This window comes from Salvelinus fontinalis, chromosome 17, assembly GCF_029448725.1.
Source record: "Salvelinus fontinalis isolate EN_2023a chromosome 17, ASM2944872v1, whole genome shotgun sequence".
Lineage (NCBI taxonomy): Eukaryota > Metazoa > Chordata > Actinopteri > Salmoniformes > Salmonidae > Salvelinus > Salvelinus fontinalis.
Window position 1 is genome coordinate 9,487,045 of NC_074681.1, and position 15,029 is coordinate 9,502,073.

The 15,029-nt window shown below is 45.7% G+C and overlaps 1 protein-coding gene across 1 annotated transcript in view; it reads left to right on the plus strand.

Annotated features, from left to right (window-relative positions):
* The window catches only part of LOC129813677 (retinal-specific phospholipid-transporting ATPase ABCA4-like), a 115,317-nt gene that overhangs the window by 16,067 nt on the left and 84,221 nt on the right, over nt 1-15,029 (plus strand). The window contains exon 7 of the mRNA XM_055866079.1: nt 2,200-2,289. Within this exon, the coding sequence (XP_055722054.1) occupies nt 2,200-2,289 (90 nt within the window). The remainder of the gene's footprint in view (nt 1-2,199; nt 2,290-15,029) is intronic.

Below are 15,029 nucleotides of genomic sequence, written 5' to 3' on the forward strand. Positions count from 1 at the left end.
CACCTATAGGCAGAGGAGAGACAGGACCATGTGTCACCTATAGGGAGAGGAGAGACAGGGCCATGTGTCACCTATAGGGAGAGGAGAGACAGGGCCATGTGTCACCTATAGGGAGAGGAGAGACAGGACCATGTGTCACCTATAGGGAGAGGAGAGACAGGACCATGTGTCACTTATAGGCAGAGGAGAGACATTAGAGGATATACTTTTATTTGATTGTTAGTTCTCAAATATGCAGTGCAATATGTTTTCTCTCTGGTTGTGGTCGTTGAAGTTCACACTGAGACTGGTTTTCCATCCCTCAAATGGCCTACACGATCAGCCTAGGACTTTTCTTCACAGAAAAACAACAACCTGTAATTAGCATCAATGACTGTAATTTCCTCAATATTAAAGAGATCGTTTTTAGATTTTGTCAATGAAGCAATTTATCTACTTCCCCAGAGTCGGATGTAAAGGAACAGCATGCTAACTGTTCCTGTAGACGTACAGGCATTGCGCTAACGCTAGTTAGCATTGGCTTGTGAAACTACCTCTAATTCCTTCATACTGGACTCATACAAGTGGTTTCCACGATGCTAGCGATACCCCTACATACTTGTTCAGCCAGAAAAGCCGCCATCAAGGCAAAGGGTGGCTACTTTGAAGAATCTAAATTAAAAATATTTTTTTTTGACACTTTTTTGGTTACTTGTCACGGCCGTCAAAGGAAGAGGACCAAAGCGCAGCGTGGTGAGAGTACATATTCCTTTTATTTAGGATGACGCCGACAAAAACAATAAACAATACAAAAACGACCGTGAAGCTTAAAGGCTATAGTGCCACAAACAAAGACAACATCCCACACTGAAAGGAGGGAAAAGGGCTACCTAAGTATGGTTCCCAATCAGAGACAACGATAGACAGCTGTCCCTGATTGAGGACCAAAACATAGAAATACAAATAATAGAACTAAAGAACATGGAATACCCACCCCAAGTCACACCCTGACCAAATCAAATAGAGACATAGAAAGGATCTCTAAGGTCACGACGTGACATTACTACATGATTCCAAATGTGTTATTTCATAGTTTTCATGTCTTCACTGTTATTCTGTAGAAAATAGTAAAAATAAAGAAAAGCCCTTAAATGAGTAGGTGTTCTGAAACTTTGGACTGGTACTCTATATTAGTACCAGTCCAAAGATTGGACTAATATAGACTAATATTAAGATTGGCATCTTACATTCAAACAATGAATCCTGATCTAGGATAACTTTTAAAACATGAAATTATTTGGCTTGCTCTAAAAGGATTTGGCTAAAAGCAAATCTAACAACGTAGTCAGTTCATGTTGATCTTGACTAAATATCGACACTCTCATTTCCCCCCAAAACAAAAACTCCTCACTTGCTTAGTAGTAATGATGTGCTTAACATGGACAGATTCTGGGCGGAGTAAACCTCTTCCTCTCTTTTACTGGTTTGTCCTCTCAACCCTTAACCCTTAACCCCTCCCTCCCTCCCTCCCTCCCTCCCTCCCTCCCTCCCTCCCTCCCTCCCTCCCTCCCTCCCTCCCTCCCTCACTCACTCACTCACTCACTCACTCACTCACTCACTCACTCACTCACTCACTCACTCACTCACTCACTCACTCACTCACTCACTCACTCACTCACTCCCTCCCTCCCTCCCTCACTCACTCACTCACTCACTCACTCACTCACTCACTCACTCACTCACTCACTCACTGCTTCCTACTAATAGATCACTACAACCTCTCCTCCTATTCTCTTGCCTTTTCCCTCCCTCCCTCCCTCCCTCCCTCCCTCCCTTCGTTCATTGAAATGAAAGTGTAAGGAATGTCATAGGAAGCATGTAAGACGTTTGTGTTGGCGTTCTCTGTTTCCGTAGTGACTCTCTGTGGCATGTCAGTGGCTTTGAGGGCTTTTCCTTTAAAGTCGTAAATGTGAAAGAGTTTGAGAGTATAGCACCCAGCTCGTTGATTCAGGCCTAGTTAGTTACCTTTGCATGATTTTAAACATTGCTAACCGAATAAAAAAAAATGAATCAAAAGGCTTTAAAGTATTCAAATGTTCTGTTTCATGTATTTGACAGGGACAATGCACATCTCATCAATATTTCTGTGAATGTGTTGGCTAGTTTTCACCTGTAGTCCCTGAAATGTGACTATTACCTGTCCAAACTGTCTTTTTCCAGCTGCCCCGGGTGTTGGACAACCACACGGACGGACCAGACCTACGCTACTGGGGGCGTGTCCTAACCGCTGTATCAGAGAAGGTCCAAGTGGTGAGTGGTCATCTCTCTCCTTCTGTCTCCACTCTCCCCTCTCTCCTCAGTAAAAGGAACCTGTTAGTTTCTCCTAGTAACAGGAAGCTGTTAGTTTCTCCTCAGTAAAAGGAACCTGTTAGTTTCTCCTAGTAACAGGAAGCTGTTAGTTTCTCCTCAGTAAAAGGAACCTGTTAGTTTCTCCTAGTAACAGGAAGCTGTTAGTTTCTCCTCAGTAACGTTATCCTCTCTCTCTTTCTCTCTCGCTCCTTCTCTGTCTCCACTCTCCCCTCAGTAACAGGAAGCTTTTAGTTTCTCCCAGTAACAGGAAGCTGTTGTGTTTCTCCCAGTAACAGGAAGCTTTTAGTTTCTCCTAGTAAAAGGAAGCTGTTAGTTTCTCCTAGTAAAAGGAAGCTGTTAATTTCTCCCAGTAACAGGAAGCTGTTGTGTTTCTCCCAGTAACAGGAAGCTTTTAGTTTCTCCTAGTAAAAGGAAGCTGTTAGTTTCTCCTAGTAAAAGGAAGCTGTTAGTTTCTCCTAGTAAAAGGAAGCTGTTCGTTTCTCCCAGTAACAGGAAGCTGTTAGTTTCTCCCAGTAACAGGAAGATGTTAGTTTCTCCCAGTAACAGGAAGATGTTAGTTTCTCCCAGTAACAGGAAGCTGTTAGTTCTCCCAGTAACAGGAAGCTGTTAGTTTCTCCCAGTAACAGGAAGCTGTTAGTTTCTCTCAGTAAAAGGAAGCTGTTAGTTTCTCCTAGTAAAAGGGAGCTGTTAGTTTCTCCCAGTAACAGGAAGCTGTTAGTTTCTCCTAGTAAAAGGGAGCTGTTAGTTTCTCCCAGTAACAGGAAGCTGTTAGTTTCTCCCAGTAACAGGAAGCTGTTAGTTTCTCCCAGTAACAGGAAGCTGTTAGTTTCTCCCAGTAACAGGAAGCTGTTAGTTCTCCCAGTAACAGGAAGCTGTTAGTTCTCCCAGGAACAGGAAGCTGTTAGCTCTCCCAGTAACAGGAAGCTGTTAGTTTCTCCCAGTAACAGGAAGCTGTTAGTTTCTCCCAGTAACAGGAAGCTGTTAGTTTCTCCCAGTAACAGGAAGCTGTTAGTTTCTCCCAGTAACAGGAAGCTGTTAGTTTCTCCCAGTAACAGGAAGCTGTTAGTTTCTCCTAGTAAAAGGAAGCTGTTAGTTTCTCCTAGTAAAAGGAAGCTGGTAGTTTCTCCCAGTAACAGGAAGCTGTTCGTTTCTCCCAGTAACAGGAAGCTGTTAGTTCTCCCAGTAACAGGAAGCTGTTAGTTTCTCCCAGTAACAGGAAGCTGTTAGTTTCTCTCAGTAACAGGAAGCTGTTAGTTTCTCCCAGTAACAGGAAGCTGTTAGTTTCTCCCAGTAACAGGAAGCTGTTAGTTTCTCCCAGTAACAGGAAGCTGTTAGTTTCTCTCAGTAACAGGAAGCTGTTAGTTTCTCCCAGTAACAGGAAGCTGTTAGTTTCTCCCAGTAACAGGAAGCTGTTAGTTTCTCCCAGTAACAGGAAGCTGTTAGTTTCTCTCAGTAACAGGAAGCTGTTAGTTTCTCCCAGTAACAGGAAGCTGTTAGTTCTCCCAGTAACAGGAAGCTGTTAGTTTCTTCCAGTAACAGGAAGCTGTTAGTTTCTCCCAGTAACAGGAAGCTGTTAGTTTCTCCCAGTAATCGGGAGCTATGATGAGGAAGCTGTTAGTTCTCCCAGTAACAGGAAGCTGTTAGTTTCTCCCAGTAACAGGAAGCTGTTAGTTTCTCGTATTAAAAGGAAGCTGTTAGTTTCTCCTAGTAAAAGGAAGCTGTTAGTTTCTCCCAGTAACAGGAAGCTGTTAGTTTCTCCCAGTAACAGGAAGCTGTTAGTTTCTCCCAGTAACAGGAAGCTGTTAGTTCTCCCAGTAACAGGAAGCTGTTAGTTCTCCCAGTAACAGGAAGCTGTTAGTTTTCCCAGTAACAGGAAGCTGTTAGTTTCTCCCAGTAACAGGAAGCTGTTAGTTTCTCCCAGTAACAGGAAGCTGTTAGTTTCTCCCAGTAACAGGAAGCTGTTAGTTTCTCCCAGTAACAGGAAGCTGTTAGTTTCTCCCAGTAACAGGAAGCTGTTAGTTTCTCCCAGTAACAGGAAGCTGTTAGTTTCTCCTAGTAAAAGGAAGCTGTTAGTTTCTCCTAGTAAAAGGAAGCTGTTAGTTTCTCCCAGTAACAGGAAGCTGTTAGTTTCTCCCAGTAACAGGAAGCTGTTAGTTCTACCAGTAACAGGAAGCTGTTAGTTTCTCCCAGTAACAGGAAGCTGTTAGTTCTCCCAGTAACAGGAAGCTGTTAGTTTCTCCCAGTAACAGGAAGCTGTTAGTTCTCCCAGTAACAGGAAGCTGTTAGTTTCTTCCAGTAACAGGAAGCTGTTAGTTTCTCCCAGTAACAGGAAGCTGTTAGTTTCTCCCAGTAACAGGAAGATGTTAGTTTCTCCCAGTAATAGGAAGCTGTTAGTTTCTCTCAGTAACAGGAAGCTGTTTGTTTCTCCCAGTAACAGGAAGCTGTTAGTTTCTCCCAGTAACAGGAAGCTGTTAGTTTCTCCCAGTAACAGGAATATGTTAGTTTCTCCCAGTAACAGGAAGCTGTTAGTTTCTCCCAGTAACAGGAAGATGTTAGTTCTCCCAGTAACAGGAAGATGTTAGTTTCTCCCAGTAACAGGAAGCTGTTAGTTTCTCCTAGTAAAAGGAAGCTGTTAGTTTCTCCTAGTAATAGGAAGCTGTTAGTTTCTCCCAGTAACAGGAAGCTGTTAGTTCTCCCAGTAACAGGAAGCTGTTAGTTTCTCCCAGTAACAGGAAGCTGTTAGTTTCTCTCAGTTACAGGAAGCTGTTAGTTTTTCCCAGTAACAGGAAGCTGTTAGTTTCTCCCAGTAACAGGAAGCTGTTAGTTTCTCCCAGTAACAGGAAGCTGTTAGTTTCTCTCAGTAACAGGAAGCTGTTAGTTTCTCCCAGTAACAGGAAGCTGTTAGTTTCTCCTAGTAAAAGGAAGCTGTTAGTTTCTCCTAGTAAAAGGAAGTTGTTAGTTTCTCCTAGTAAAAGGAAGCTGTTAGTTTCTCCCAGTAACAGGAAGCTGTTAGTTCTCCCAGTAACAGGAAGCTGTTAGTTTCTCCCAGTAACAGGAAGCTGTTAGTTTCTTCCATTAACAGGAAGCTGTTAGTTTCTCCCAGTAACAGGAAGCTGTTAGTTTCTCCCAGTAACAGGAAGCTGTTAGTTTCTCCCAGTAACAGGAAGATGTTAGTTTCTCCCAGTAAGAGGAAGCTGTTAGTTTCTCTCAGTAACAGGAAGCTGTTAGTTTCTCCCAGTAACAGGAAGCTGTTAGTTTCTCCCAGTAACAGGAAGCTGTTAGTTTCTCCCAGTAACAAGAAGATGTTACTTTCTCCCAGTAACAGGAAGCTGTTAGTTTCTCCCAGTAACAGGAAGATGTTAGTTCTCCCAGTAACAGGAAGATGTTAGTTTCTCCCAGTAACAGGAAGCTGTTAGTTTCTCCCAGTAACAGGAAGCTGTTAGTTCTCCCAGTAACAGGAAGATGTTAGTTTCTCCCAGTAACAGGAAGCTGTTAGTTCTCCTAATAACAAGAAGCTGTTAGTTTCTCCCAGTAACACTAAGCTGTTAGTTTCTCCCAGTAATCGGGAGCTATGATGAGGAAGCTGTTAGTTCTCCCAGTAACAGGAAGCTGTTAGTTTCTCCCAGTAACAGGAAGCTGTTAGTTTCTCCCAGTAACAGGAAGCTGTTAGTTTCTCCCAGTAACAGGAAGCTGTTAGTTTCTCCCAGTAACAGGAAGCTGTTAGTTTCTCCCAGTAACAGGAAGCTGTTAGTTTCTCCCAGTAACAGGAAGATGTTAGTTCTCCCAGTAACAGGAAGATGTTAGTTTCTCCCAGTAACAGGAAGCTGTTAGTTTCTCCCAGTAACAGGAAGCTGTTAGTTCTCCCAGTAACAGGAAGATGTTAGTTTCTCCCAGTAACAGGAAGCTGTTAGTTCTCCTAGTAACAAGAAGCTGTTAGTTTCTCCCAGTAACACTAAGCTGTTAGTTTCTCCCAGTAATCGGGAGCTATGATGAGGAAGCTGTTAGTTCTCCCAGTAACAGGAAGCTGTTAGTTTCTCCCAGTAACAGGAAGCTGTTAGTTTCTCGTATTAAAAGGAAGCTGTTAGTTTCTCTTAGTAAAAGGAAGCTGTTAGTTTCTCCCAGTAACAGGAAGCTGTTAGTTTCTCCCAGTAACAGGAAGCTGTTAGTTTCTCCCAGTAACAGGAAGCTGTTAGTTCTCCCAGTAACAGGAAGCTGTTAGTTCTCCCAGTAACAGGAAGCTGTTAGTTTTCCCAGTAACAGGAAGCTGTTAGTTTCTCCCAGTAACAGGAAGCTGTTAGTTTCTCCCAGTAACAGGAAGCTGTTAGTTTCTCCCAGTAACAGGAAGCTGTTAGTTTCTCCCAGTAACAGGAAGCTGTTAGTTTCTCCCAGTAACAGGAAGCTGTTAGTTTCTCCCAGTAACAGGAAGCTGTTAGTTTCTCCTAGTGAAAGGAAGCTGTTAGTTTCTCCTAGTAAAAGGAAGCTGTTAGTTTCTCCCAGTAACAGGAAGCTGTTAGTTTCTCCCAGTAACAGGAAGCTGTTAGTTCTCCCAGTAACAGGAAGCTGTTAGTTTCTCCCAGTAACAGGAAGCTGTTAGTTCTCCCAGTAACAGGAAGCTGTTAGTTTCTCCCAGTAACAGGAAGCTGTTAGTTCTCCCAGTAACAGGAAGCTGTTAGTTTCTTCCAGTAACAGGAAGCTGTTAGTTTCTCCCAGTAACAGGAAGCTGTTAGTTTCTCCCAGTAACAGGAAGATGTTAGTTTCTCCCAGTAATAGGAAGCTGTTAGTTTCTCTCAGTAACAGGAAGCTGTTTGTTTCTCCCAGTAACAGGAAGCTGTTAGTTTCTCCCAGTAACAGGAAGCTGTTAGTTTCTCCCAGTAACAGGAATATGTTAGTTTCTCCCAGTAACAGGAAGCTGTTAGTTTCTCCCTGTCAAGCCCTGGCCTTAGTATTCTTTGTTTTCTTTATTATTTTTGTTAGGTCAGGGTGTGACATGGGGAATGTTTGTGTTTTGTTGGTTTTGGGTGTTTTTTATGGTAAAGGGGTTGTTGGGTATAGTATATGGGTTTGTGTGGAGTACATGTGTCTAGTGTTGTCTATGTATGTTTAGTTGTCTAGGAGAGTCTATGGTTACCTGAATGAGTTCCCAATTAGAGACAGCTGATTTCGGTTGTCTCTGATTGGGAGCCTTATTTAGGGTAGCCATAGGCTCTCATTGGTTGTGGGTAATTGTCTATGTCAGAACGTTTGTAGCCTGTTGTATGTGCACGACGTTTATTAGCTTCACGATCGTTTGTTGTTTTGTTAGTTTGTATTAAGTGTTTCGTGTTTATTTTTTCGTCATCTTTAAAAATAAAAGAAGATGGCTTATTTTCCTAAAGCTGCGTTTTGGTCCATCAATCCTCCACACGATCGTGACAGAATTACCCACCATCGGACCAAGCAGCGGAAAACAAAGCAACAGCAGCAATGTCAAGACTCCTGGACGTGGGAGGAAATTCTAGACGGTAGAGGACCCTGGTCACAGCCAGGGGAATATCACTGCCCCAAGGCAGAGATGGAGGCAGCACGGCGACACGGGAGGAAGCCCAAGAGACAGCACAAAACAATTTTTGGAGGGGGGCACTTGGAGCAGTCGGCGAAGTTGAGGGGTGAGTCTGAGTTTGTCGAGGAGTTATTGGACAGATTGGAGGAGAGTGAACGAAGGGGAGATTATGAGACATTCGAAGAGTTGTTGACGAAATTGGAGGAGAGTGAAGAGAGAGAGCTGTTGGTTTGGCAGAGTATGCAATGCATTCTCCCTGAGGAGCGTATTAGCTGTCCGATGCCACCTGTGTCAGTTCCTCGTACTCAGCCTGAAACTTGTGTTAAAGTTCCGGAAGATTTGATGCCGGCTATACACACCAGGTCTCCAGTACACCTTCACAACCCGATGTGTCCTGTTCCTACTTTTTGCACTCATCCTGAGATGCATGTCCCCAGCCCTGTACCACTAGTTCCGGCACCAAGCACTAGGTCTAAGGTGCGTCTCCAGAGCCCTTTACGCACTGTTCCTGCTCCCCGCACTAGCTTTGAGGTGCGTGTTTCCAGCCCATTACCACCAGTGCCTACACCACGCATCAAGCTTCCTGGGTGTCTCCAGAGCCCTGTTGTTCCTCCACGTACTAGCCCTGTGGTGCGTGTCTCCAGCACATTACCACCAGTGCCTACACCACGCACCAAGCCCTCTGTGTGTCTCCAGAGTCCTGTACGCACTGTTCCTTCTCCCCGTACTCGCCCTGATGTGCGGGTCCTCAGCCCGGTACCACCAGTACCGGTACCACGCACAAGGCCTATAGTACGCCTTGAGAGTCCAGTGTGCCCTGTTGTTGCTCCCCGCACCAGCCTTGAGATGCGTGTCCCTAGCCCGGTATCACCAGTTCCGGCACCACGCACTAGGCCTAATGTGCGTCTCCAGGGTCCAGTATGCCCTGTTCCTTCTCCCCGCACTAGCCCTGAGATGCGTGTTCCCAGCCCGATACCACCAGTGCCGGCACCACGCACTAGGCCTAATGTGCGTCTCCAGGGTCCAGTATACCCTGTTCCTTCTCCCCGCACTAGCCCTGAGATGCGTGTCCCCAGCCCGGTGCTACCAGTCCCGGCACCACGCACCAGGCCTACAGTGCGCCTCAGCCGGCAGGAGTCTGCCGTCTGCACAGCGATGACTGAACTGCCCGTCTGCCAAGCGCCATCTGAGCCATCCGTCTCCCCAGCGCCATCTGAGCCATCCGTCTCCCCAGCGCCATCTGAGCCATCCGTCTGCAATGAGCCTGCAAAGCCGCCCGTCTGCCATGAGCCTGCAAAGCCGCACGTCTGCCATGAGCCCACTGAGCCGTCCGCCAGACAGGAGCCGCTAGAGCCGCCAGCCAGACAGGAGCCGCTAGAGCCGTCCGTCAGACAGGATCTGCCAGAGCCGTCAACCAGACAGGATCTGCCAGAGCCGCCAACCAGACAGGATCTGCCAGAGCCGCCAATCAGACAGGAGCAGCCAGATCAGTCAGCCAGCCATGAGCAGCCAGATCCGTCAGCCAGCCATGAGCAGCCAGATCCGTCAGCCAGCCATGAGCAGCCAGATCCGTCAGCTAGCCATGAGCAGCCAGATCCGTCAGCTAGCCATGAGCAGCCAGATCCGTCAGCTAGCCATGAGCAGCCAGATCCGTCAGTTAGCCATGAGCAGCCAGATCCGTCAGCTAGCCATGAGCAGCCAGATCCGTCAGCTAGCCATGAGCAGCCAGATCCGTCAGCTAGCCATGAGCAGCCAGATCCGTCAGCCAGCCATGAGCAGCCAGATCCGTCAGCTAGCCATGAGCAGCCAGATCCGTCAGCTAGCCATGAGCAGCCAGATCCGTCAGCTAGCCATGAGCAGCCAGATCCGTCAGCCAGCCATGAGCAGCCAGATCCGTCAGCCAGCCATGAGCAGCCAGATCCGTCAGCCAGCCATGAGCAGCCAGATCCGTCAGCCAGCCATGAGCAGCCAGATCCGTCAGCCAGCCATGAGCAGCCAGATCCGTCAGCCAGCCATGAGCAGCCAGATCCGTTAGCCAGCCATGAGCAGCCAGATCCGTTAGCCAGCCATGAGCAGCCAGATCCGTTAGCCAGCCATGAGCAGCCAGATCTGTCAGCCAGCCATGGGCCGTCCCTCAGTCCGGAGCTGCAGTCCCTCAGTCCGGAGCTGCCATTCCTCAGTCCGGAGCTGCCATTCCTCAGTCCGGAGCTGCCCCTTACCCTGGTGCTGCCCCTTACCCTGGTGCTGCCCCTTACCCTGGTGCTGCCCCTGACCCTGGTACTGCCCCTGACCCTGGTACTGCCCCTGACCCTGGTACTGCCCCTGACCCTGGTACTGCCCCTGACCCTGGTACTGCCCCTTAGTCCGGAGCTGCCCCTTAGTCCGGAACTGCCCCTTAATGCAATGGGGTTAATGTGGAGGGGGGTCATTTGGAGGAAGCCTAGGAGGTGGTTAGGGACTGTGGTGACGTGGGGACCACAACCAGAGCCGGAGCCGCCACCGTGGATGGAAGCCCACCCAGACCCTCCCCTAGACTGTGTAATGGTGCGCCCGGAGTTCGCACCTTAAGGGGGGGGTTATGTCACGCCCTGGCCTTAGTATTCTTTGTTTTCTTTATTATTTTAGTTAGGTCAGGGTGTGACATGGGGAATGTTTGTGTTTTGTTGGTTTTGGGTGTTTTTTATGGTAAAGGGGTTGTTGGGTATAGTATATGGGTTTGTGTGGAGTACATGTGTCTAGTGTTGTCTATGTATGTTTAGTTGTCTAGGAGAGTCTATGGTTACCTGAATGAGTTCCCAATTAGAGACAGCTGATTTCGGTTGTCTCTGATTGGGAGCCTTATTTAGGGTAGCCATAGGCTCTCATTGGTTGTGGGTAATTGTCTATGTCAGAACGTTTGTAGCCTGTTGTATGTGCACGACGTTTATTAGCTTCACGATCGTTTGTTGTTTTGTTAGTTTGTATTAAGTGTTTCGTGTTTATTTTTTCGTCATCTTTAAAAATAAAAGAAGATGGCTTATTTTCCTAAAGCTGCGTTTTGGTCCATCAATCCTCCACACGATCGTGACACTCCCAGTAACAGGAAGATGTTAGTTCTCCCAGTAACAGGAAGATGTTAGTTTCTCCCAGTAACAGGAAGCTGTTAGTTTCTCCTAGTAAAAGGAAGCTGTTAGTTTCTCCTAGTAAAAGGAAGCTGTTAGTTTCTCCCAGTAACAGGAAGCTGTTAGTTCTCCCAGTAACAGGAAGCTGTTAGTTTCTCCCAGTAACAGGAAGCTGTTAGTTTCTCTCAGTTACAGGAAGCTGTTAGTTTCTCCCAGTAACAGGAAGCTGTTAGTTTCTCCCAGTAACAGGAAGCTGTTAGTTTCTCCCAGTAACAGGAAGCTGTTAGTTTCTCTCAGTAACAGGAAGCTGTTAGTTTCTCCCAGTAACAGGAAGCTGTTAGTTTCTCCTAGTAAAAGGAAGCTGTTAGTTTCTCCTAGTAAAAGGAAGCTGTTAGTTTCTCCTAGTAAAAGGAAGCTGTTAGTTTCTCCCAGTAACAGGAAGCTGTTAGTTTCTCCCAGTAACAGGAAGCTGTTAGTTCTCCCAGTAACAGGAAGCTGTTAGTTTCTCCCAGTAACAGGAAGCTGTTAGTTTCTTCCAGTAACAGGAAGCTGTTAGTTTCTTCCAGTAACAGGAAGCTGTTAGTTTCTCCCAGTAACAGGAAGCTGTTAGTTTCTCCCAGTAACAGGAAGATGTTAGTTTCTCCCAGTAACAGGAAGCTGTTAGTTTCTCTCAGTAACAGGAAGCTGTTAGTTTCTCCCAGTAACACGAAGCTGTTAGTTTCTCCCAGTAACAGGAAGCTGTTAGTTTCTCCCAGTAACAAGAAGATGTTACTTTCTCCCAGTAACAGGAAGCTGTTAGTTTCTCCCAGTAACAGGAAGATGTTAGTTCTCCCAGTAACAGGAAGATGTTAGTTTCTCCCAGTAACAGGAAGCTGTTAGTTTCTCCCAGTAACAGGAAGCTGTTAGTTCTCCCAGTAACAGGAAGCTGTTAGTTTCTCCCAGTAACAGGAAGCTGTTAGTTCTCCTAATAACAAGAAGCTGTTAGTTTCTCCCAGTAACACTAAGCTGTTAGTTTCTCCCAGTAATCGGGAGCTATGATGAGGAAGCTGTTAGTTCTCCCAGTAACAGGAAGCTGTTAGTTTCTCCCAGTAACAGGAAGCTGTTAGTTTCTCCCAGTAACAGGAAGCTGTTAGTTTCTCCCAGTAACAGGAAGCTGTTAGTTTCTCCCAGTAACAGGAAGCTGTTAGTTTCTCCCAGTAACAGGAAGCTGTTAGTTTCTCCCAGTAACAGGAAGCTGTTAGTTTCTCCCAGTAACAGGAAGCTGTTAGTTTCTCCCAGTAACAGGAAGATGTTAGTTTCTCCCAGTAACAGGAAGATGTTAGTTTCTCCCAGTAACAGGAAGCTGTTAGTTTCTCCTAGTAAAAGGAAGCTGTTAGTTTCTCCTAGTAAAAGGAAGCTGTTAGTTTCTCCCAGTAACAGGAAGCTGTTAGTTCTCCCAGTAACAGGAAGCTGTTAGTTTCTCCCAGTAACAGGAAGCTGTTAGTTTCTCTCAGTTACAGGAAGCTGTTAGTTTCTCCCAGTAACAGGAAGCTGTTAGTTTCTCCCAGTAACAGGAAGCTGTTAGTTTCTCCCAGTAACAGGAAGCTGTTAGTTTCTCTCAGTAACAGGAAGCTGTTAGTTTCTCCCAGTAACAGGAAGCTGTTAGTTTCTCCTAGTAAAAGGAAGCTGTTAGTTTCTCCTAGTAAAAGGAAGCTGTTAGTTTCTCCTAGTAAAAGGAAGCTGTTAGTTTCTCCCAGTAACAGGAAGCTGTTAGTTTCTCCCAGTAACAGGAAGCTGTTAGTTCTCCCAGTAACAGGAAGCTGTTAGTTTCTCCCAGTAACAGGAAGCTGTTAGTTCTCCCAGTAACAGGAAGCTGTTAGTTTCTTCCAGTAACAGGAAGCTGTTAGTTTCTCCCAGTAACAGGAAGCTGTTAGTTTCTCCCAGTAACAGGAAGATGTTAGTTTCTCCCAGTAACAGGAAGCTGTTAGTTTCTCTCAGTAACAGGAAGCTGTTAGTTTCTCCCAGTAACACGAAGCTGTTAGTTTCTCCCAGTAACAGGAAGCTGTTAGTTTCTCCCAGTAACAAGAAGATGTTACTTTCTCCCAGTAACAGGAAGCTGTTAGTTTCTCCCAGTAACAGGAAGCTGTTAGTTCTCCCAGTAACAGGAAGATGTTAGTTTCTCCCAGTAACAGGAAGCTGTTAGTTTCTCCCAGTAACAGGAAGCTGTTAGTTCTCCCAGTAACAGGAAGCTGTTAGTTTCTCCCAGTAACAGGAAGCTGTTAGTTCTCCTAATAACAAGAAGCTGTTAGTTTCTCCCAGTAACACTAAGCTGTTAGTTTCTCCCAGTAATCGGGAGCTATGATGAGGAAGCTGTTAGTTCTCCCAGTAACAGGAAGCTGTTAGTTTCTCCCAGTAACAGGAAGCTGTTAGTTTCTCCCAGTAACAGGAAGCTGTTAGTTTCTCCCAGTAACAGGAAGCTGTTAGTTTCTCCCAGTAACAGGAAGCTGTTAGTTTCTCCCAGTAACAGGAAGCTGTTAGTTTCTCCCAGTAACAGGAAGCTGTTAGTTTCTCCCAGTAACAGGAAGCTGTTAGTTTCTCCCAGTAACAGGAAGATGTTAGTTTCTCCCAGTAACAGGAAGCTGTTAGTTTCTCCCAGTAACAGGAAGCTGTTAGTTTCTCCCAGTAACAGAAAGCTGTTAGTTTCTCCCAGTAACAGAAAGCTGTTAGTTTCTCCCAGTAATCGGGAGCTATGATGAGGAAGCTGTTAGTTCTCCTAGTAACAGGAAGCTGTTGGTGCATTTGTGTGTGTTTGTTTTCGAGTAGAGTTGACAGCTTCTAAAGCTCCTGTTTGTGTGTTCATTTCGTCCAGCCCCAGAGAGTGTGTTAGTCAGTGAGAGGTTTAGACAGGTAGCCCTATTAAGCTGCAGGATATATATATCTACCTTAGCACCATCCTACTATCCAAGGTGTGTTTATAGTAAAGACACACATGGTGCTTTGTGCAGTGTGGAAGTATCCTACTATTCAAGGTGTGTTTATAGTACAGGGTGGAAGTATCCTACTATCCAAGGTGTGTTTATAGTAAAGACACGCATGGTGCTTGTACAGGGTGGAAGTATCCTGCTATCCAAGGTGTGTTTATAGTACGGAGTGGAAGTATCTTACTATCCAAGGTGTGTTTATAGTAAAGACACACATGGTGCTTTGTGCAGTGTGGAAGTATCCTACTATTCAAGGTGTGTTTATAGTACAGGGTGGAAGTATCCTACTATCCAAGGTGTGTTTATAGTAAAGACACGCATGGTGCTTGTACAGGGTGGAAGTATCCTGCTATCCAAGGTGTGTTTATAGTACGGAGTGGAAGTATCTTACTATCCAAGGTGTGTTTATAGTAAAGACACAAATGGTGCTTGTGCAGGGTGGAAGTATCCTACTTAAAGTGTTTATGATGAACGAATTGGTCAGATGTATTTCTAACAATTCCTGGGTGTTGTTCATAGTGTGTGTGTACGTGTGATGTTCACATACAGTTGAAGTCGGAAGTTTACATACACCTTAGCCAAATACATTTGGTAAAGCCCCGCCTTATCTCAGCTCTCTGGTCACCATAGCAGCACCCACCCGTACCACGCGCTCCAGCAGGTATATCTCACTGGTCACCCCTAAAGCCAATTCCTCCTTCGGCCGCCTCTCCTTCCAGTTCTCTGCTGCCAATGACTGGAACGAACTGCAAAAATCACTAAAGCTAGAGACTCTTACCTCCCTCACTATCTTTCAGCACCAGCTGTCAGAGCAGTTCACAGATCACTGCACCTGTACATAGCCCATCTGTAAACAGCCCATCCAACTACTTCATCCCCATATTGTTATTTATTTATTTATGCTCCTTGGCACCCCAGTATCTCTACTTGCACATTCATCTTCTTCACATCTATCACTCCAGTGTTTAATTGCTAAATTGTAATTACTTCGTCACTACAGCCTATTTATTGCCTTACCTCCCTAATCTTACCTCATTTGCACACACTGTACATAGATTTCTTTCTATTGTGTTATTGACT